General features: G+C 43.2%; 1 protein-coding gene and 1 long non-coding RNA gene across 2 annotated transcripts in view; one reads left to right on the forward strand and one right to left on the reverse strand.

The window, feature by feature from the left end:
* Nucleotides 1–3,007, reverse strand: part of LOC138945780 (uncharacterized) — a 5,374-nt gene extending 2,367 nt beyond the window's left edge. The window contains exons 1-2 of the long non-coding RNA XR_011449112.1: nt 2,835–3,007; nt 1–2,315 (exon numbers count right to left, since the gene is read on the reverse strand). The exon at nt 1–2,315 is cut by the window's left edge and continues 2,367 nt beyond it. This is a non-coding gene — a long non-coding RNA (uncharacterized lncRNA). The remainder of the gene's footprint in view (nt 2,316–2,834) is intronic.
* Nucleotides 3,005–21,639, forward strand: LOC138945779 (PCI domain-containing protein 2-like). Its single transcript, XM_070317289.1, has 15 exons — nt 3,005–3,097; nt 3,376–3,417; nt 4,412–4,533; nt 6,745–6,810; nt 8,352–8,448; nt 11,324–11,427; nt 11,840–11,915; nt 12,699–12,793; nt 14,509–14,555; nt 15,185–15,285; nt 16,692–16,765; nt 17,646–17,771; nt 18,690–18,759; nt 20,115–20,171; nt 21,494–21,639. Exons 1-15 carry the CDS (start codon nt 3,062–3,064, stop codon nt 21,581–21,583), a joined length of 1,203 nt encoding a protein of 400 aa, XP_070173390.1. The 5' UTR covers nt 3,005–3,061; the 3' UTR covers nt 21,584–21,639.
* The last annotated feature ends 1,007 nt before the right edge of the window (nt 21,640–22,646 follow it).

The following is a 22,646-nucleotide window of genomic DNA, read 5'->3' on the forward strand; positions in this document are numbered from 1 at the left end:
TTTTTATTTCATAGCTTCTGTTAATTAACCTCCATTTTAAGACTCCGTTCTTTTAAGACCTGATCTTTAAAAATATTGTTGGATGTCTTAAATGGGGGTTCCACTGTAGCATCACAGATCTCAGCAGCCCAGGCTTTTACATGGGATCAAAACATGATTCCACCTGGACACAATGACCAAACATCAACTGTCTGATTGTTTCTGGTGCACAGAGGGAATTTAATTTTACTGGTCACATTTATTCAGGGTTTCATTTACTAGTGCGCCCTGCGCCATTGGCGCATTAAATCTGAAAATGTCCCATCACAATTTGCGTCAGTGCGTCAAAAAGCGCATTGAGATTACGTACCACTGCGCCACCAAATGTACACTTTACATCGGATCACACACACACACACACACACACACACACACACACACACACACACAGAGATAACACGATATAACGCCTAATTCTCAGATGGCACCATATTGCACCATTTTGCATCTTTGGTCAAAACGCGTACGGGCCTCTTTGGCGCTTCTTGCCTTCGACTATGCCCCATCGGAATTTGGTTGAGGGGGACAAATGTCCCATTGCCTTTTTCTCCCAGGTTAAACCCTGGCTGACTGACACAGATGTCAGTTACTACAGAATTGCATAATTCAGCAGCATTTCCTATTGTGCACAAAAAGCAGCCAGACTGTCGATGTTTTGGTAAGTGTCCATGTGGAACCATGTTCTTCTACAATGCAAACTCCTGGAAAGATCCGTGATGGTTTACATGATGGTTCGCCCAGAAAGGACAGCCTCGTTAATGCTGAAGAACACTAATTTTGTCCAGTCAACTAACATTTGAATGAAGTACGAATGAAGTACGAGTGCATGTACCTTTGACAAGCCTGGATAGTGTCCCCTGCCGTGTATGTGCGTGTCCTAACAGTCCTCCCAAAGTCTCCCATTGGGTGTCCCATAAAAGGCATGACCGGTCAAATGACTTATCTTAACTTTTTATCGTATTTTTACCTCACTCTTCTCCTGGCCAGTACGAGTCATATTCGGGCTAGATTTATTTTCTTTTTCTCTCTCTCTCGTTATTATATAACATAATTATCTCCAGTCCTTAAGAGGCGAAATGTTAAACCTGTACAGTATAGGACAGGGGGAGGGGGGGCAGTTGGTACACACCCTTATTCACATCAGTATACACTATCCAGGCAAGTCAAAGTTAAACTCCGTTGTATGGTGTACGTGCCCTTCTTCATTGAAACATTAGTTCATAGGACAAAATCGGTATTTTTTCAGCTTTAAGGCAAGCATTCAGCAGGAGAGTATCAAGCATACATCAGAGAGCCTTGGGTCGACTGTTGAGATAGATGAACCCCACGATGAGCGAAATGATCATTACCATCACTGGGATCACAACCTTCACAATGTTCTCTTTGTTTTCCATGTTCTCATTTTTCCGCTCTCGCTTCTCCCTGCGAGACTCCTTGACGTTGCCCTTTAGTTGCCGCATAATTGCCGCCTAGGTGCCTGCGGTTAGTTTCAATGTGTTGACTCGGTAGTTTTTCTGTTTTTGTGCACTTTGTCGATGTGTTTCAATCAACACGTTCACTCTGCCGCAAGTTTCCCTGTTTCTGTGCACTTTCTCGATGTGTTTCAATCAACACGTTCACTCTGCCGCAAGTTTCCCTGTTTCTGTGCACTTTCTCGATGTGTTTTAATCAACACGTTCACTCTGCCGCAATTAAGTTTCCCTGTTTCTGTGCACTTTCTCGATGTGTTTTAATCAACACGTTCACTCTGCCGCAATTAAGTTTCCCTGTTTCTGTGCACTTTCTCGATGTGTTTTAATCAACACGTTCACTCTGCCGCAAGTTTCCCTGTTTCTGTGCACTTTGTCGATGTGTTTCAATCAACACGTTCACTCTGCAGCTAGTTTTTCTGTTTCCATACACTTTGCAGTCAAACTCTTCAAGTTCACTCTGCAGTTACTCTGTTTCAATGGTAATTCCCTCTGCAGTTACTCTGTTTCAATGCTAATTCCCTCTGCAGTTACTCTGTTTCAATGCTAATTCCCTCTGCAGTTTCTTTCTTGCAATGTGTTCCCTTTGAAACTTTTTGTTGTTGCAATTAGTTCACTCTTCAGTCAATGTATTTTCACACGTTCACTCTGCAATTGCTCTGTTTCAATGCTGTTCCCTATGCAGTTTTGTTGTTGTTTTAATGTGTTCACTCTACAGTTACACTTATAGAGCAGCTTTAAGTCCAGCAGTTGGCAACAGGTGGTAGGGTTGATTGTCTCAGACTGTTTCCTTTCTCTGAGAATGGCCTGCACAAGGCAATAATTGAGTAGTATTATATATATATATTTCAAATTAAAAGACGTTGAATTAATAATGAATGTTAACAGAGAGGCACTAAGCAGGCCGATAGAAAGACTGTTGGTGCAATTAGTCTATAGATCGATGTATGTGTGACGCAAAGGAGAGCTGCATGCATGCGATAAACATTACCCATTAAACTATTTAACAGGACTCCATAAAACAGCAGTGTCTTCAGATTAGTAAGTAAATCTTTTCAGGAGAAAAAAAATGTTTAAAACAGAAAATTAATTGTGTATAACAAGGTTTTTAACTTCTGCAATAAAGATCGACCTTTCTGGCTTTGGAACCAGATGGCAAAACAACCTTGAGTTGCTGATGAAACATACTTCAGAGATTTTTACTGAGTAGGCCCAACACGACAACAAAAATAAAACTGCCACGCCCACTACCCTCCCCACACCTCCCCCCTTTTAGATCAAAATCATAGTTCGACAAACTCGCGTTCTGTCTCACAAGTCACTTACCACTCAGCGTAGCTAGAGCTGCACAGCCTCCTGTCGGACGTAAAGCGACAACTGAGCGAGCGATACGCTAGGGTCCACGCCAGCACATATATATGCAAAACAAAGCCACGTGTGTCAGATAATGGAATTCAATGTTTTCGAAAGTTAAAATTGAAAGCGACGACAGATTGCAGGAAGGGGCGCCACTCTTGACAACAATCAACAGGGGAAATCACTCGAATGTATCAATGGCGCACATCACGCTAAATTCGTACCTTCACTCGGTAAGTTTTTCAATCTGTAAGCACCGTAGGCATCTTTTGAAGGCTAGTCACACTTCTGTTTTAAAGCTTTGAAAGCCGCATCGGCCTGAGATTGAATAAAGTAACCATATGATCATGTACATGCTCATTCTTACCACACGTTTGCCGCAGAGTGCAAGAATCGTGCAAATTCAGATTGAAATTCACATTGTTTGGTAGAGTAATAATGTCTGACACTGTGACAGTGACAGTCTGGCGAACTTATCTGTATTTTCATGCTGCCTGTTTTTTTTCTCCAGATTTACGACGCCCTTGAAGGCCACGATGGAGACGAGACAGCGGTGAGTGTGAACTGTGATGCCATTACCATGCGTCTGATTTGCTTAGGCCTAAAAAAAAAATAGGTGTGGTTACGGTAACCCGACCTACCCTATTTTTAGGGGCCGACCCTATAACTTTTTATTACTTTTGTCAAAAAATAAAAAAATAAAAAAATAACGAGTGCAGAAAACGCAATGAAAGCAAAATCGCCCGAGTCGCACACTTATTTTCCTGTCAAGTAGGTTTAATTTGTACACATTCATTAGAAAAAAAAGTTTAAAAAAAAAAGTGATTGCCTACCTTTCTACCCTATTTTTTTTGGCTATGTTACCGTAACCACACCTATTTTTTTTTGGCCTTATTATCACAACTTAAATTATCATCCATCATTGTGATTGTTTGTAGTTTCTTAATTGTGCATCGATGTGTTAGTATTTTTGTGTTATTGGAAGCATGTTGAATGAAGCAAGTTGTGATAACTAAATGTGTGTGTGGAGGAATTAAATTTGCAACTTCATGATCAATTCAATGCATCATATTTCATCTTTATTTTTTTTTAAAATGATGCATACTAATCTTTATAATGCATTCACCTCTTTCCATTGTCTACTTGAATCAGTGCCATGTGGAGGTTTGGAGGGCAAGGGAATTCACATTAACGGACCATACTTTACATCGACAATGAACTTAGATGGTGTAAGTTATACTGGCTGTGTGGCTGTCAGTCTCAGTCTCACGCCTAAGTTTTAGTGCACTCCACATGTGAATTGTAACATCAGAAGAGGTGGATAATTTCAAACAAGTGTATTTGATAGGTTTCTTGTGAAATGTATCCCTTATGTCATGTAATGATGGCCAATGATGCAGGAATCTTCACTGTTGGATGATGATGGTTATCGAATCATACAGGGATCACTAATGTGGTAAAATGATGGTGATCTCATTCTCATGCAGGAATCACTCATGTTGTGTTATGATCGATGGGGAATCATGCAGGCATCACTAATGTTGCAGGAGTTGCTGTCGTTCCGTCACCCCCACGTGGCCAACCCCCGTCTCCAGCTGGAGAAGCCGGAGGGACCGTGTCAGAGAGCGCTGGACCAGCCCTTTGATGAAATTGTAGCTGCTCACCTCAGGCAAGTCTGACTTCTGTAAAGTGTAACTCCCCTTTTCATAATGTCAAAGTCGAGTCATTCTTCAAGAAGTCTTCCACAGATGACACAAGGATAATACAGACACACTTTTTATTGAATTTAGTAAAACTAGTATCCGAAAACATTTCTTTTCTAACAGCAGGGATGTTGCCACAAATTCATACCTATAGGACAAATGTCTTGAGCTCTTCGGCACCAATAGGACATTTGACTGCTTTCAGACATTTAAATAGGACATTATAATTTTTTGCAAATCACAAAATCATGTGCACACACACATATATCAGTATAATTATGCACCAACATTGTGTCCGTATTGTTTTATTACTTTTGTTTCAAACAGGACGGTCCTGCTAATTACCGTCAACTGCCGTTACGGAACTACCGTCAACTTTGTGTGTGTCTTGAACTTCTTTTTTTTCCCTAAATGCAGGTGGCTGAGTTCGAAACTTGCGAAGGTAGCGGAATCGCCATTTGGGGTGATAAGCACGGGATTTTTGTGATTCACGAAGTAGAAGTGGATGACTAGGCGGGAGCGAGCACGTGATTTTTTCAGGCGAGCCGTGCGATTGGGTCCTGCTAATTACAAATTTAAAAATCCCAGCGTCGCTCACGGTCTTCTTCTTCTTCTTGTCGCTCACACTAGTTGTCAGCCCGGACAGCAAGACAAATGATGCCGCTCCAGTATAAAATCCCAGCGTCGCTCACATTCGTGAGATCAAAATCAGCCTAGTCATCCACTTCTACTTCGTGAATCACAAAAATCCCGTGCTTATCGCCCCAAATGGCGATTCCGCTACCTTCGCAAGTTTCAAACTCAGCCACCTGCATTTAGGGGAAAAAAAAGAAGTTCAAGACACACAAAAAGTTGACGGTAGTTCCGTAACGGTAGTTGACGGCAGTTGACGGTAATTAGTAGCAGGACCCAAACAGGACGCACACAAAAAAGAAACAAACAAACTAAAAAGCAACCCAAAACTTCAGCACTCTTACTTTGATCAGCACACAAACTGCATGATTTCCTGACAGAGGCTTTTTCTTGACAGATTCGACAAAACAGTTCGCCAATATAGATGGTCTCTTTGCTGTCAAATTCTAACCAACTTACTAGTACTAAACAGGGTCAGCCATGAATAGTTAACCTTATTAAAAGACCGTTTGTGTGAATTTCCTGCTGTGCCGACTCTATCTACAAGTGACGAAACTTTACTGTCCGTGATTGTGGCAACACTGTCATTGGCTCTGTCATTTTCCAGAATGATGCGAGCGGTGTTTTCCCATGTTCTTGGCCCTAATGTAGCACACGATGCCGTTGAAAAGTGTTCAGCTTTTGCTGTTCTTTGACAGGCTTTAGTTTTTTCCGGTTGCATAATTCAGTGCCGTGCGCTTCATCTCTAACCGAAAGCAAATTAAAGCAGACGCGAGCCTTGGTCAGTTGGAGTTGTCTCCCGTACTCATAACTTTGGTGTGCTGTAGACGGGTGTACGCAAACGGCTCATACCGAAAACGGTTAGGAAAACGCAAGACCTGCACTGCACAACTTCACTGCACCTGAATGCGAGAGCGCTCGGTCGCTTTTTGAAAATTTCTATCATGAAAGGAAAATGATCAAATAACACGCTGTCTGAAGGAATGGAGTTCTTATTGGACAATTACCGCGCTCAGTTGAAATCGATAAGACATCTGACCGCCATGCGGCCGTGTGAATCGGACATTTGGGCCTTTTAATCGGTCTATGTCCGATGTCCGACGCCTAACGACATCCCTGTAACAGAGTTGCACCATCATGGAACACACTGACTGATGTTGTGAAATGTGCACAAAACATGAAACACTTTCCAGTCCCTACTAGTACTACTACTACTACTTTATTAACCTTCACCGGATCACGCTGTGGACCACACTATGGATGATGTGGGTCGTGTACAACCCATACTTTCTAAAGAAGGATTCAACGTAAAAAGTATGGATTGTAAAAAAAAAAACCCATCCCATTAGGGATAAACTCTTTACCGCCTCTTTGCATAATATGGGTCGTACACGACCAACGCCATCCCATTAGGGATATACACAAAAGCCAAAAGTATATGGCAACAATAAACAAAATTCTGCCATTACAGATTTGAATTTGATTTAAGATCTTTTCTCTTGAGAGGGATGTTTGTGTTTCATACTGAGTTGTTGCATTTTCAGGTGCTGTTGGGCGGTGGCTAACCATGACTTCGTTGAAGCCTACGCCTGTCAGTCCATCGTTGTGCAGTATCCTTTTTGAGTCACTTGAGAAAAAGTGACTCTATGTAATCGGTCAGTGTTAGTCTGTCCGGCCGGCCGGCCGGCGGTCCGTAGACACCACCTTAACGTTGGACTTTTCTCGGAAACTATCAAAGCGATCGGGCTCATATTTTGTTTAGTCGTGACCTCCAATGACCTCTACACTTTAACGATGGTTTCGTTGACCTTTGACCTTTTTCAAGGTCACAGGTCAGCGTCAAAGGAAAAATTAGACATTTTATATCTTTGACAAAGTTCATCGGATGTGATTGAAACTTTGTAGGATTATTCTTTACATCAAAGTATTTACATCTGTAGCCTTTTACGAACGTTATCAGAAAAACAAGGGAGATAACTAGCCTTTTCTGTTCGGCAACACACAACTTGACGTTGGGCTTTTCTCGGAAACTATAAAAGTGACCGGGCTCAAATTTTATGTGAACGTGACTCATTGTGTTGTGAATAGCAATTTCTTCCTGTCCATCTGATGCCTCATATAATATTCAGAACTGCGAAAGTGACTCGATCGAGCGTTTGCTCTTCTTTTTTACGAAGAAGAAGAAAAGTTGATAATCAATGGATGAATTCTGGATATAACTGTGTCAGGTTTTTATGAGTGGTGGAAGAGTTGCTTGTCCTTGGAAACAAGGTTTTGGGTTTGTGTTAAAGTGCAAGGATGCTGTCATCTCATATTCATGAACGCTGGTCAGACCTGTCATCCTTCCAGTCAGTTTTTTGTACATTGGAAGAAATGCAGGGTTTAGCCTGAAAGGAAATGACAATGGGAAATTTGTCCCCCTCAACCAAATTCTGATGGGACATTACATAGTCGAAGGCAAAAAGCGCAAAACAGGCAAGGCGGTCCAAAAATTCTTTTGTCGAAAGATGCAAAATAAATCTTTTTGGTGCCATATGATGATATGCGAATCAGATTAGTGTGTGTCATTGTGTGTGAGAGAGAGAGAGAGAAACAAGACAAAATAGAAGCAAGTTGTTCGACACTTTCGCCACTTTCGATGCCATCTTCTTCTGTTGTTTCAATGCGAACATCACCTGAGGTTGATGGGCGAGGCAGTTGAAAAGATATCTTTCCTTGACCGGGAAGTCACTTTACTTTTTTCTTTGGAGGCATTGCTTGTTTACGTGGGTCTGTGTTGCGATCGATTTCGCTTGTGTTGGGTAAACATGCAAGCACAGATCGGTCCCGCACAGAGCGTTCGCATGATTGGTTGAATACTAATGAATAACATGTTAAAGCCAATCACAGCGCGTTTCACAAACTTGCAAGTTGCTTGCGTTTTTGCTTAGGTCTTTCCGAACCCTGTATTCCCGTGGAAAGTGTGCAAGGGGTGGCGCAGTGGTACGTAATCTCAGTGCGCCCTTTCTCGCACTGAAGGGAATTCCAATGGGACATTTTGAGATGTTATGCGCCAATGGCGCAAGGCGCACTAGTAAATGAAACCCTGGAAGTGTATATACATTTTGATTGTTTGTCAAGGTTTGGTATGTTTCCTTGACGCCTGTGACAGAGTGTTCACCCGAGAGTTCCAGAGCCAGAAGGACGACAACTGGTCACTGCCCATCATGTTCACCGTCTGTCTCGACCTCCGGCTCTTTGCTCACAGTGTGAGTGGCTCTTCTGTATGGCCCACAGTTTTGTCTGTCTTTACACCCCCGGTATAGGGGTGTGTATAGGATTCGCTCGATGTGTTTGTTTGTTTGTGTTCGCATATAGATCTCAAGAATGAACAGACCGATCGTCACCAAACTTGGTGAACAGGTTCTATACATTCCTGAGACGGTCCTTACAAAAATTGGGACCAGTCAAACACACGGTTAGGGAGTTATTGGTGGATTAAGATTAAGATTAGGATTCGCTCCATGTGTTTGTTTGTTTGTTTGTGTTCGCATATAGATCTCAAGAATGAACGGACCGATCGTCACCAAACTTGGTGAACAGGTTCTATACATTCCTGAGACGGTCCTTACCAAAATTGGGACCAGTCAAACACACGGTTAGGGAGTTATTGGTGGATTAAGATTCTACAAGGACTTATAGAGGGAGATATTAATGGTCAAAGGGAAATAACCTTCTCAGTTGGTGGCAGTGAGAATGGTTATTTCCCTTTGACCAACGGGGGTGTTTTTCCTACCTCGGAGGAATTTCTTCTTCTTCTTCGTTCATTGTCTGTCTCGACCCCCGGCTCTTTGCTCACAGTGTGAGTGGCTCTTCTGTATGGCCCACAGTTTTGTCTGTCTTTCTTCTTCGTTCACTTCATGGGCTGAAAGTCCCATAGTGTTTAGGTGTATGACTGTTTTTACCCTGCCATTCAGGCAGCCATACGCTGGCTGTGTTGACCCTGCCATTCAGGCAGCCATACGCTGGCTGTGTTGACCCTGCCATTCAGGCAGCCATACGCTGGCTGTGTTGACCCTGCCATTCAGGCAGCCATACGCTAGCTGTGTTGACCCTGCCATTCAGGCAGCCATACGCTAGCTGTGTTGACCCCGCCATTCAGGCAGCCATACGCTGGCTGGTTTGACCCTGCCATTCAGGCAGCCATACGCTAGCTGTGTTGACCCTGCCATTCAGGCAGCCATACGCTAGCTGTTTTTACCCTGCCATTCAGGCAGCCATACGCTGGCTGTGTTGACCCTGCCATTCAGGCAGCCATACGCTAGCTGTTTTGACCCTGCCATTCAGGCAGCCATACGCCAGCTGTGTTGACCCTGCCATTCAGGCAGCCATACGCCAGCTGTTTTGACCCTGCCATTCAGGCAGCCATACGCTAGCTGTTTTGACCCTGCCATTCAGGCAGCCATACGCTGGCTGTTTTGACCCTACCATTCAGACAGCCATACGCCAGCTGTTTTGTCCCTGCCATTCAGGCAGCCATACGCTAGCTGTGTTGACCCTGCCATTCAGGCAGCCATACGCTACCTGTGTTGTCCCTGCCATTCAGGCAGCCATACGCTGGCTGTTTTGACCCTGCCATTCAGGCAGCTATACGCTGGCTGTTTTGACCCTGCCATTCAGGCAGCCATACGCTGGCTGTTTTGACCCTGCCATTCAGGCAGCCATACGCTAGCTGTGTTGACCCTGCCATTCAGGCAGCCATACGCTAGCTGTGTTGACCCCGCCATTCAGGCAGCCATACGCTGGCTGTTTTGACCCTGCCATTCAGGCAGCCATACGCTAGCTATGTTGACCCTGCCATTCAGGCAGCCATACGCTGGCTGTTTTGACCCTACCATTCAGACAGCCATACGCCAGCTGTTTTGTCCCTGCCATTCAGGCAGCCATACGCTAGCTGTGTTGACCCTGCCATTCAGGCAGCCATACGCTAGCTGTGTTGTCCCTGCCATTCAGGCAGCCATACGCTGGCTGTTTTGACCCTGCCATTCAGGCAGCTATACGCTGGCTGTTTTGACCCTGCCATTCAGGCAGCCATACGCTGGCTGTTTTGACCCTGCCATTCAGGCAGCCATACGCTAGCTGTGTTGACCCCGCCATTCAGGCAGCCATACGCTGGCTGTTTTGACCCTGCCATTCAGGCAGCCATACGCTAGCTATGTTGACCCTGCCATTCAGGCAGCCATACGCTAGCTGTTTTGACCCTGCCATTCAGGCAGCCATAAGTTAGCTGTTTTTACCCTGCCATTCAGGCAGCCATACGCTAGCTGTTTTTACCCTGCCATTCAGGCAGCCATACGCCAGCTGTGTTGACCCTGCCATTCAGGCAGCCATACGCCAGCTGTGTTGACCCTGCCATTCAGGCAGCCATACGCTAGCTGTTTTGACCCTGCCATTCAGGCAGCCATATGCCAGCTGTGTTGACCCTGCCATTCAGGCAGCCATACGCTAGCTGTTTTGACCCTGCCATTCAGGCAGCCATACGCCAGCTGTGTTGACCCTGCCATTCAGGCAGCCATACGCTAGCTGTTTTGACCCTGCCATTCAGGCAGCCATACGCTAGCTGTTTTGACCCTGCCATTCAGGCAGCCATACGCTAGCTGTTTTGACCCTGCCATTCAGGCAGCTATACGCCAGCTGTGTTGACCCTGCCATTCAGGCAGCCATATGCTAGCTGTTTTCAGGTCCAATGCGCCCATCATTTTGTCTGTGAGGTGTTTCTTTCTTTTTTTGTCTTTGTGTGTGTGTGTGTGTGTGTGTGTGTGTGTGTGTGTGTGTGTGTGTGTGTGTGTGTGTGTGTGTGTGTGTTTGTGTCTACATACATGTTAGAACTACTTCCAATCTATATTTATATTTAAACACTAACAAAAACAAAGCAAAAAAAAAATCCCAAAACAATCTGTATCAGCTTCATATTCTAATTCATCGGCATATCATGGAATCAGTTTTGGGGCATCAAGAAATAGGTTACTGTTTAAATGGCAAGCTATATTCCCAGTTGGTAGTGCTTTTAAAATGTGTCATATCTTGTTATAAAACTGGAAGATTGTTTGAATATTTCAACTGGTTATTTTTTTTTTTTTTTAGGCGGATGTGCAGGCAGTGAAGAGGAATCATGGGAAACCGGGTGAGCGTCTGGAAAAAGCCGCCGATCTTCTCATGGGTTGCTTTCGTGTTTGTGCTTCTGACAAGTAAGTCTGCACACATATATATCTATTTAGCTCTTTTTGCTTTTTCTTGTAATCTTTTCTTTTCTTCTTCTGTCTGTTTGTTTTCTTGTTTGGTGTGTGTTCGGCATATTTTTGCAAGGTTATACTCTCAGCATGCATTATTTGATTAACCTTGAGAATGTGGCTGTCTTACCTACATACACATTACAGTGTGACCTGAAATTGAAATGGCTTTCAGTATCAACATTACCAACAGATATTCAGGAGATCAGACAGATTAAAAGTAAGCAAACTAAATTTGTTGTGTTCATTTACATGAATGGGATAGTCTGTTCAACTACAAGGATGTTTGGAACAGAACTTTTCAATTTCCTTTGGTAAGTGTAGTAATGCAACCCGACTTTCAAGTTTGATGTTAAATTGTGTGTTTCAGTCGCGCTGCGATCGAGGACTCTAAGAAATGGGGCATGTTGAACCTGGTCAACCAGCTCTTCAAGATCTACTTCAAGGTACGGTGAAAGTGAAACCCCCATTTTAAAAACCTCCAAAACTCTGAGAAAATCAGGTCTTGTTTGTTTGTTTGTTCGTTCATGGGCTGAAACTCCCACGGCTTTTACGCGTATGACCGTTTTTACCCCGCCATTTAGGAAGCCATATGCCGTTTTCGGAGGAAGCATGCTGGGTATTTTCGTGTTTCTATAACCCACCGAACTCTGACATGGATTACAGGATCTTTTTCGTGCGCACTTGGTCTTGTGCTTGCGTGTACACACGGGGGTGTTCGGACACCGAGGAGAGTCTGCACACAAAGTTGACTCTGAGAAATAAATCTCTCGCCGAACGTGGGGACGAACTGACGCTGACAGCGGCCAACTGGATACAAATCCAGCGCGCTACCGACTGAGCTACATCCCCGCCCTAAATCAGGTCTTTAAAAGAAGGGAGTCTTCAATTGGGGGGTCTTAAAGGGGGGGTTCCACTGTATTCCAAATGTGATTTTCTAGATGAACATTATTTTAAAAGTGTGCAACCACACAACCCCCCCCCCCCCCCCCCAACCGGCTGAATGTTTCAGTTCTAGTGGGTGCTTTGATTTGTTGATGCTGATGCCACAATTTTGTTATTTCACTGTGTGAAAACTGTCTTCTTTCTTTTCTTTTTAATCTTTTATGGGGGTTGAATGGAGAGCGGTTTTAGTGTGCTGTGTAGTTCTCTGTTTGGTAGTGCATTGCTGGATTTTTAGACTTGAAAAGTATACAGAAGTTTGAAATGTTTTTCTTTTTCTTCAACAGATCAACAAACTTCACCTGTGCAAACCATTGATACGTGCCATTGAAAGTCTCCCCATCAAAGATCGCTTCAGTCTTTCACAGCTCATTACATACAGGTATTGTGAACAATTCACACCGACTTTTAAATTCGGACTGACCAAATGTGCAGGTTTGCCGAAGAAAGGGGAATGGAAGCGATGTAATGTATAGTTGCTAGTGGAGTAGTACTTCTTCTTCTTCTTCTTCTGCGTTCGTGGGCTGAAACTCCTACGTACACTTGTGGTTTTTTTTGCACGAGTGGAATTTTACGTGTATGACCGTTTTTTTACCCCGCCATTTAGGCAGCCATACGCCGTTTTCGGAGGAAGCATGCTGGGTATTTTCGTGTTTCTATAACCCAACGAACTCTGACATGGATTACAGGATCTTTTTCGTACGCACTTGGTCTTGTGCTTGCGTGTACACACGGGGGTGTTCGGACACCGAGGAGAGTCTGCACACAAAGTTGACTCTGAGAAATAAATCTCTCGCCGAACGTGGGGACGAACTCACGCTGACAGCGGCCAACTGGATACAAATCCAGCGCGCTACCGACTGAGCTACATTCCCGCCCTGTGGAGTAGTACTAAGATGAAGGAGCAATTGAGAAACAGAGCAAACGTAAAGAGTGAAAATCCTCTTTGTCATCGAGAGATTGAAGAAGAAATACATAACTGGACCAAGTCCTTATTTTCTGTTCATTTTCTCGTTATTATTTGTTTGTCTACCCACTTCAAATGCAACTAGGTCAAAGTTCTTGTTATAGATTTTTGTCAATGGTTGAATGTTCCATAAATTAAAGGCACAGTGCGCCTCCCGTAAACCATCACAGATACTGTCAGGCTTTTACACACAGTACAAACACCCTTCCATTTGCACGCTCACCAAAGGGGAACATCCTAGGTGCCCTACGTAAAGAGCGAGCAATTTTCAAAGAATTAATTTTGCGGATTGTCTCAGAGACAATCGGACCGTGGTGCGTTTTGGTGCTGGACCTAACTTTTAAAATCTAAATAAAAAATTGACAGCTTGTTACACAAACATCCTTAAATCGTAAAAGAATTCTTTTTTCATCAAGACAAGATCAGTACAATTCGAAGTTTTGAAAGTTTGAAAAAAGAAAAGCCCGGAAGCAGGGTCACGCAAGGTCGTGGTTCTCATAGCAGACGACGGTTTATGCCTATTGCCAGTTCCTCTGAACAGTCAAAAGCCATCGCGAGAGTTCTTGTGAACCACAGCCGTTTGTTTCGTGCATAGTCAGAGGTTCATAATAACGTGCTATTGCAGATAAGCTCACTGCGAGTCGCATTCAAATTACTAACTGACGACTACATTGTGAAAAAGGGAAACTGGATCACACGGGTTCACGATGGCTCAGGGGTAAGATAAACCACGCAAAAATAAATTCTTTGAAAATGGCTCGTTCTTTACGTAGGGCACCTAGGATGTTCTCAAGTGGTGAGTGTTAAAATGAAAGGGTGCTTGTACTGTGTGTAAAAGCCTGACAGTATTTGTGATGGTTTACGGGAGGCTTACTGTGCCTTTAACTATTCTAAACAAAGATTATTAAATAGCACAAATCCTCTAAAATCACTTAAAATTTTGAGATAACAGGAAAAGAGATACATTTGCATGCTGATATGTTACGCACACACTACATGTGACAGCACATCATTCTGTAAATCTTACTGTTGAGAAATGTTCTATAAGGATTTGATGTGACATTTGTAGAAAAAGAAAAATTCATCATAATTATGATTGACTTCATGCAAAGTGTTTCCTTCTTCTGCAGATTCTATGTTGGCAGAAAAGCCATGTTTGACAGTGATTTCAAAGCAGGTGAGTACGTTACTTAGTCTGAAGGTTTGCAAAACGGAATGAAATAAAAATATTGCATACGTTTTGAAGATAAAATACTATGGAGATTGCAAAGAATGTGGGTACATTTCTTGAAATATTTTACAACTGATGTAAATATGTGCTGATATTACCGGTTAACTCATTGTCTCCCAGGTACGGATATATCCGTACCCACTCATATGGCTCTATCTGACCAGGTACGGATATATCCGTACACACATAGTCACTACATTGCATTTGCTCTCATTCGGCACATATTCGCATTCTGCTCAGACTGTTAGCTTCAGTCGCTTCCTGTTATGTCGATCTAACGCCTGCATTCCAGCGTGTTGATACACAGTTTCTACACAGTTACTACAATTCTGAGTGACCTGCTGCAGCACAGCTGGTCTCGGCTTAAAAAAAACCTTGGTCAACATAATAGGTGGGGTACAAAGTGTTTTAACAAGGCACAGGGGTCAAATTTGAGGAAAACTATGCGCCTTATAGTCCCAAAAGTACGGTCATTGTTACACTTTAGGCTTCACAAGGTTTGGCAGGTTTGATAGATGGAAGGCTTAGAATTTTGAGTCATAATCAATGACTGAAATGATGACTGCTTGTTTCAGCGGAGGAGTACCTGACGTTTGCCTTCCAGCACTGTCACCGTGCCAGCAAGAAGAACAAGCGCTTCATCCTCATCTACCTCATCCCCGTCAAGATGCTGCTGGTAGGTCACTGGTCAACACTCTGTTTTTTGTTTCACACATTTCCCACTGTGGTATATATAGTAACTTTAGAGGCCGGCGCATTACGACCAAGCCACTGTGGTATATATAGTAACTTTAGAGGCCGGCGCATTACGACCAAGCCACTGTGGTATATATAGTAACTTTAGAGGCCGGCGCATTACGACCAAGCCACTGTGGTATATATAGTAACTTTAGAGGCCGGCGCATTACGACCAAGCCACTGTGGTATATATAGTAACTTTAGAGGCCGGCGCATTACGACCAAGCCACTGTGGTATATATAGCAACTTTAGAGGCCGGCGCATTACGACCAAGCCACTGTGGTATATACAGTAACTTTAGAGGCCGGCGCATTACGACCAAGCCACTGTGGTATATATAGTAACTTTAGAGGCCGGCGCATTACGACCAAGCCACTGTGGTATATACAGTAACTTTAGAGGCCGGCGCATTACGACCAAGCCACTGTGGTATATACAGTAACTTTAGAGGCCGGCGCATTACGACCAAGCCACTGTGGTATATACAGTAACTTTAGAGGCCGGCGCATTACGACCAAGCCACTGTGGTATATACAGTAACTTTAGAGGCCGGCGCATTACGACCAAGCCACTGTGGTATATATAGTAACTTTAGAGGCCGGCGCATTACGACCAAGCCACTGTGGTATATATAGTAACTTTAGAGGCCGGCGCATTACGACCAAGCCACTGTGGTATATATAGTAACTTTAGAGGCCGGCACATTACGACCAAGCCACTGTGGTATATATAGTAACTTTAGAGGCCGGCGCATTACGACCAAGCCACTGTGGTATATATAGTAACTTTAGAGGCCGGCGCATTACGACCAAGCCACTGTGGTATATATAGTAACTTTAGAGGCCGGCGCATTACGACCAAGCCACTGTGGTATATATAGTAACTTTAGAGGCCGGCGCATTACGACCAAGCCACTGTGGTATATATAGTAACTTTAGAGGCCGGCGCATTACGACCAAGCCACTGTGGTATATATAGTAACTTTAGAGGCCGGCGCATTACGACCAAGCCACTGTGGTATATATAGCAACTGTAGAGGCCGGCGCATTACGACCAAGCCACTGTGGTATATATAGTAACTTTAGAGGCCGGCGCATTACGACCAAGCCACTGTGGTATATATAGTAACTTTAGAGGCCGGCGCATTACGACCAAGCCACTGTGGTATATATAGTAACTTTAGAGGCCGGCGCATTACGACCAAGCCACTGTGGTATATATAGTAACTTTAGAGGCCGGCGCATTACGACCAAGCCATTGTGCCCGTTAAATGTGATGTAACTTGGCGATGCGGTTTGAATTGAATTTCATGTTTAATTGCAATATTTCTTTGCTCATTACAGGGTCACATGCCAAAGCAGGACCTGTTACGGAAGTATGATCTCCTACAGTTCTCTGACGTCACCAAGGCAGTGAGGTGAGAGGTTTTCCCCACTTAATTCTTCTTGTTCATTCATGTGCTGAAACGCCCGTGGTTTTTCACAGGTATGATTTTACCCCGCTATTTAGGCAGCCATACGCCGCTATTTAGGCAGCCATACGCATGCTTGGTGTTTTCATGTTTCTATAACCCACCCAACTCTGACATGGATTACAGTTCAGGCTTGGCCTTGTGCTTGCGTGTACACACGAAGGGTGATCAGGCACTAGCAGATGTGCAAATAAGTTGACCTGGGTGATATAAAAAATCTCCACCCTTAACCCACCAGGTGCATCCGGGATTTGAACCCACGACCTTCGGCTTGGGAGGGCGGCATCTAATCCACTAGGCCGTTGCGCCCAACTTCCAAACTTACTGTCTTTTGCCTTTTGACGGCAGAGTTGAAGGCCACTGTGATAACAGCTCCTGAAGTAACTGTTGGTTTGCCTCACTGCACATAATAGGTTAATTGACGACACACTAGTTGTGAAAAGGCAAATCCTGTTTGTGCTTTTGCAAATTCCATGTGTGATGACTGTATATTCCTGCCGAATAAGTTTTTGGGAGGGAAAGCCCAAAACGAGTGGAGGTGCCTTCTCTTGCCTTGGGATTTGGGGGAAGCAGGTAGAGAAACCACGGACTTACCTGATGTTTACTTGAAATTTTTTTATTTTAAACTTCCACATGTGAAGCCAAAGTCCGTACCTCTAGACTATTGTGGTTGTCTGTACTGACGATCGTTTCATGATGTTTTCCGGTTCGGGTAATTTGCTGCAGTTGAACGCAGCCCTGGAGAAACACGAAGCATTCTTCATCCGATGTACCTCTAGACTATTGCGGCCATCTGTGCTGACGATCATTTCATGATGTTTTGCAGCTCTGGCAACTTGCTGCAGTTGAATGCAGCCCTGGAGAAACACGAAGCGTTCTTCATCCGATGCGGCATCTACCTCATTTTGGAGAAACTTAAAACTATCACCTACAGGAATCTCTTCAAGAAAGTGTAAGTCAATGGCCCACTGCGTGTATAAATACAGTGGAACCCCCCTTTTAAGTCCCTCAAATTTAAGACACCCCTTTTCAGACCTTGCTTTTACAGATTTTGTGTTCATGGACTCTGTAAAATGACCTCCGTTTTAAGACTCCCTCCTTTTTAAGACTCTTACTTTCTCTTATTTTTGGAGGTCTTACAATGGGGTTCCACTGTATACAGGTGTGGTGATTGTCATCAGCCCTCTGCAGCTTTTGTTAGTGCATGAATGATTTTGTTTGTTTGTTTGCTTGTTTTGTTTTTGCTTAACGCCCAGCCGACCACGAAGGGCCATATCAGGGCGGTGCTGCTTTGACATATAACGTAATGCATGAATGATACAGCTTTTGTTAGTGCATGAATGATACAGCTTTGATACCTTTTCCAACTATTTAAAATGTGTGTGTTTGTGTGCACACACGCATGTGTATTTGTGTGACTCTACAAGTGTGAGTGAGTTTGTGTGTATGTGTGTGTGCGTGTGTGTGCGTGTGTGTGTGTGTGTGTGTGTGTGTGAGTTTGCTTGTATGTGTGTGTGTGTGTGTGTGTTTGTGAGTTTATTTCGTATGTTTGTTTCGTATGTTTGTGTGCACACACGCATGTGTATTTGTGTGACTCTACAAGTGTGAGTGAGTGTGACTGTGACTGTGAGTGTGTGGTTGTCAACTTGTGTGTGTGTGAATTTGTTTCATGTGTTTGTGTGTCTGTGCGTGTGTTTGTGTGTCTGTGCGTGTGTTTGTGTGTCTGTGCGTGTGTTTGTGTGTCTGTGCGTGTGTTTGTGCCTCTGTGTGCGCAACAGTGTGGATCTGTATCTGCGTCTATGTCCATGTACTGCATGGTGTTTACTGTTAAAATTCCTCTGCCAATACAAAGTACATTTATTTCCCCCAGGTACCTGGTGCTGGGCCAGAAACACCACATCCCCATCCACTACTTCACGGCAGCTCTCAGGATGATGGAGGTCAGTGGTTTATGTGTTGAAGGCACAGTCCTTCCGCTGTAATCATTTCAACTCATCGTCACGCTCATAACATAATGGCCTATGTCATTTTTTAATGTTTAAACGCAAAAACCTTTCTTTGGTTTCTGAACAATCTGCCCATCTCATTTTTAGTTATAAGTTGCAAACTGCCTATCTCGAGCGGTGTCACTGTCAGCTGGATAAACGTGAGATAAAGAGCTGACAGCAACATTTTCAATCAGCAAAACTCCATGACAACCCACAAAGAGCGTGTGCATACTTTCACATTCTCAAAACAAGTCTTCCTGTATCATAAAGAAAAAGTGCCTAACTCAAGAAACGAGATCGGCAGTTTTGCTTACGTTACTGTGGCAATGGTTTCCTATGGTCTGAGAGTTTGTACTCTCTAACACATGATAGATACCCTTCCAGTAGCTTCCCCTGTAGCTTCACTACAGAAATGCCTATCGCTGAGATAGGTATTTTTCTTATGACCTTGACATCATTTTCACAGGACTAATTCTGGCGGGTGCAGATTTGCATACAACACCTGAAAATACCAGAAATGATGGGTTTAAAGATTGTTTCTTCCTGAAAACACGGGCTCATTATATCATATCTGGACAGGCTTGTACAGAAGAATCCATCTCTCCACTGGGACACATACCCCAAATCAACATGTTGAGTGCTCTCTGTGCAGAGTGGGAATGTGCTGATCAATTGATTTCTTGGACACTAGCGGCAATCTGTGTGTGTCTCACGCTTTCCTTCTTTGCCACTACTAAAGCAAACGTGTGCAAGACTGTATGTTAAGAACGGAATCAAACTCACAATCGTCCCTCTAAAAGCTAAAAAATGCACACATAGCTCTCATTCCTCCTACTTTAACTCATTTTTTCTCTTCTTCAAATTCTTTAAAAGATACAGACTGTGACGTCATTCGCACATAACGAGACGTCGTTCATAGTTGTTCGGTCATTTCCGTCAAAGAAGTAGATATCTCCACAATCAAGAGTTTTCTTCTACACTTGATAAGTCAATGTCTAACTCAGCCTGACGGCTTCGTTAGACATCAACGTAATCACGTGTGGAAGAAAACATCTGTCACAGACAAAGTCTGAATAGCAGGTAATATATCTATTCATCAAAGAATCTCAGAGTGGTCTTTTACACCGGTGGTTGCTGTGGAACGATGAAGTATGTAGAGAAAAATGTGTCCAGGATCGTGTGGAGTTGTTGTTTTGCACAGGTGGTTGTTATTGAGAGGTGGTTGGCAGGGCAGGTGTGACTGTATGCTTTGCCTTTACTATTCATTTAACTTAGCTCATTGGGATTTACTTTGGTGTTCTTTGCAGATTGATGATGTTGATGACGATGAAACACAGTGCATCATCGCCAACCTGATTTGGGAGGTAAGGAGACAAGAACATGTATACACATTTTCGAGGGGGGGGGGGGGGGGGGGGGGAGCCTGCCTCCAGACCACCTTAGCATACCATATTTCTTCGACTATGTCCAATCCGAATTTTATCAATGGGGTTCAATTACCCAAATTAAAATCTTTAGAGCGTTATGAAATACATGTAAATACTAAATGTTCCATCCAAATTTTATGAATGGGGTCAAATGGCCCAAATTACAACTTTTAGAGCGTTATGAAGTACATGTACATGCCGTGGAGAAAGTTATCACTAGCTGCGTAGAATGAGCAGATACCAAGGAAGAGTTTTATAACTTTCCTGTGTTAGAATCATTCCCAATCTAACCCTGAAAACAATGAATTGCAAATTTGTGTACCTTATGTTGAATGTCATGATATTTAGAAAATTCTCAAATGGGATCTGGCATAAAGTGTACACAGTATCATACATGTTGTGTGATCTTTGGTAGCTAACATAAAGTGTACACAGTATCATACATGTTGTGTGATCTTTGGTAGCTAACATAAAGTGTACACAATATCATACATGTTGCGTGATCTTTGGTAGCTAACATAAAGTGTACACAGTATCGTACATGTTGTGTGATCTTTGGTAGCTAACATAAAGTGTACACAGTATCATACATGTTGTGTGATCTTTGGTAGCTAACATAAAGTGTACACAGTATCATACATGTTGTGTGATCTTTGGTAGCTAACATAAAGTGTACACAGTATCATACATGTTGTGTGATCTTTGGTAGCTAACATTTTCAACGAAAGGTCTCTCAGACAACATTGTGAATAAAGATCAGTAGCTGCCAGGATTATAATATGTTGATAAGTACACGCGTTATCATCCATTATATATGCAGGCAAAAATACCTTCCTCCCTTTGAACCTGAGCTATAGGTATCCGTGTCTGATATGGACACATCAGCTTTTTACATTGACTTTGAGGCTGTAGGCATTACTCCTTAAGTGAACATTATTTTCCCTTCTTCTCTTACGTCTGCAAAACTGATATCATTTTCTAAAATGTGCGTTATACAGTGGAACCCCCCTTTTAAGACCTCCAATAATCTGAGAAAATTCAGTCTTAAAAAGGAGGGAGTCTTAAAAGGGGGGTAATTTTACAGAGGTTATGAACAGAAAGTCTGAGAAAACAAAGTCTTTAAAAGGAGGGAGTCTTAAATTGGGGGCTCTTATAGGGGGGTTCCACTGTATCAGATTTAGCAAACCGTATGTCCTATGTTTTGACTATTTTCTACTCTCATGTCTGATTATGTTGATTTATTTTGTCTTGGTGTGCAGAACAAGATCAAAGGCTACATCTCTGAGGCTCACAAACTTCTGGTGGTCAGCAAAGCAAACCCCTTCCCTGTTCTCTCCTCCATTTTGTAAACACATGGGTTACTTTGTTATCGTTGTGCAACATCATTTTGCCATCCCTTGAATCAGTTTCATCATGACAGGGCCCCCCAAACTGTGCATCAGGTTGCATACTGTACGCATTAGGAATAGGAGCCAAAAAAAAGAGAAAAAGAACCATAGCAGAAATTCACGAAAGGTCCCCGTATATCTGCAAAGAGTAGGTCCCAGGATGCACAAAATTTACATTATCATGCGTATCATCAGTATTGTTTTCAGAAAATGTTTTTGTGAATGGTTCAGAGAAGTTTCACAATTAGGCGGCATTACATCCACAAAAGTTAGATGGATCATCTGTAGATAAGGAATTAAGAAGAATATGAATTCTGATCCACTTAAGTTCCAGTGAGGGGGTCGAAGGAACCCTATGCATTAAGATTAACTATGTGGAGTGTCTGTGAGGAGCCCTGGTATACTTTCATTTTGGGGATTTGTGCCGATGATTGTTAGATCATGTCATGGTTTACAGATACGTATCGGCAGCTGCATTTTGCCATCCCTTAAATCCATGGGTGGGAGCCCAAAATTGTTCCAAGACTGAACTTTTTTTAAGGCCGGGGTCCAGGGGCCGCCAAGGCCCCGGCGGGGTCCAGGGGCAGCGCCCTGGTGGGGGGTCCAGGGGGGCGAAGGCCCCCGGCCGAAAACGAATTTTATGAATTTAAAAGGGTTTCTCTGGCCTCTCCTGAGTTTAATTCTGATAAATAAGAACCTTGTTGGAGATACAAAAAGTAACAAAAACTAAAAATTTTAGGGACCTGGCAAGCATTAGAAACAACAAAAAGTGCACTATCAGTCCATTTGGCATAACACAGTATGAGATGACTATCAATGAGGGCGCAAAAAAAAAAAAAAAAAAAAAAAAAAAAAAAAGTCAAAATTTCTCTGAGACGGAAATCCGTCTGAGACGGAGGAACTCCCACCCATGCTTAAATCAGTTCCATTTGTGCATGTAATTTTATGGAATGGCGTAACCAAACCGACTGTTAGTTATTGTCATTTGTAAATTGATGTTGGCAGCCGCATCTTTTCTTTTGTC

Source organism: Littorina saxatilis, linkage group LG13, assembly GCF_037325665.1.
Source record: "Littorina saxatilis isolate snail1 linkage group LG13, US_GU_Lsax_2.0, whole genome shotgun sequence".
In the NCBI taxonomy this organism is placed as follows: domain Eukaryota; kingdom Metazoa; phylum Mollusca; class Gastropoda; order Littorinimorpha; family Littorinidae; genus Littorina; species Littorina saxatilis.

Excerpts from the sequence above, each read along its gene's own strand:
- LOC138945779 (XM_070317289.1), top strand. The coding sequence starts at position 3,062 with ATGGCGCACATCACGCTAAATTCGTACCTTCACTCG. Across the intron at positions 16,766-17,645 it reads GACGTCACCAAGGCAGTGAG|CTCTGGCAACTTGCTGCAGT; the intron begins GTGAGAGGTTTT and ends GATGTTTTGCAG. Across the intron at positions 18,760-20,114 it reads CAGCTCTCAGGATGATGGAG|ATTGATGATGTTGATGACGA; the intron begins GTCAGTGGTTTA and ends TGTTCTTTGCAG.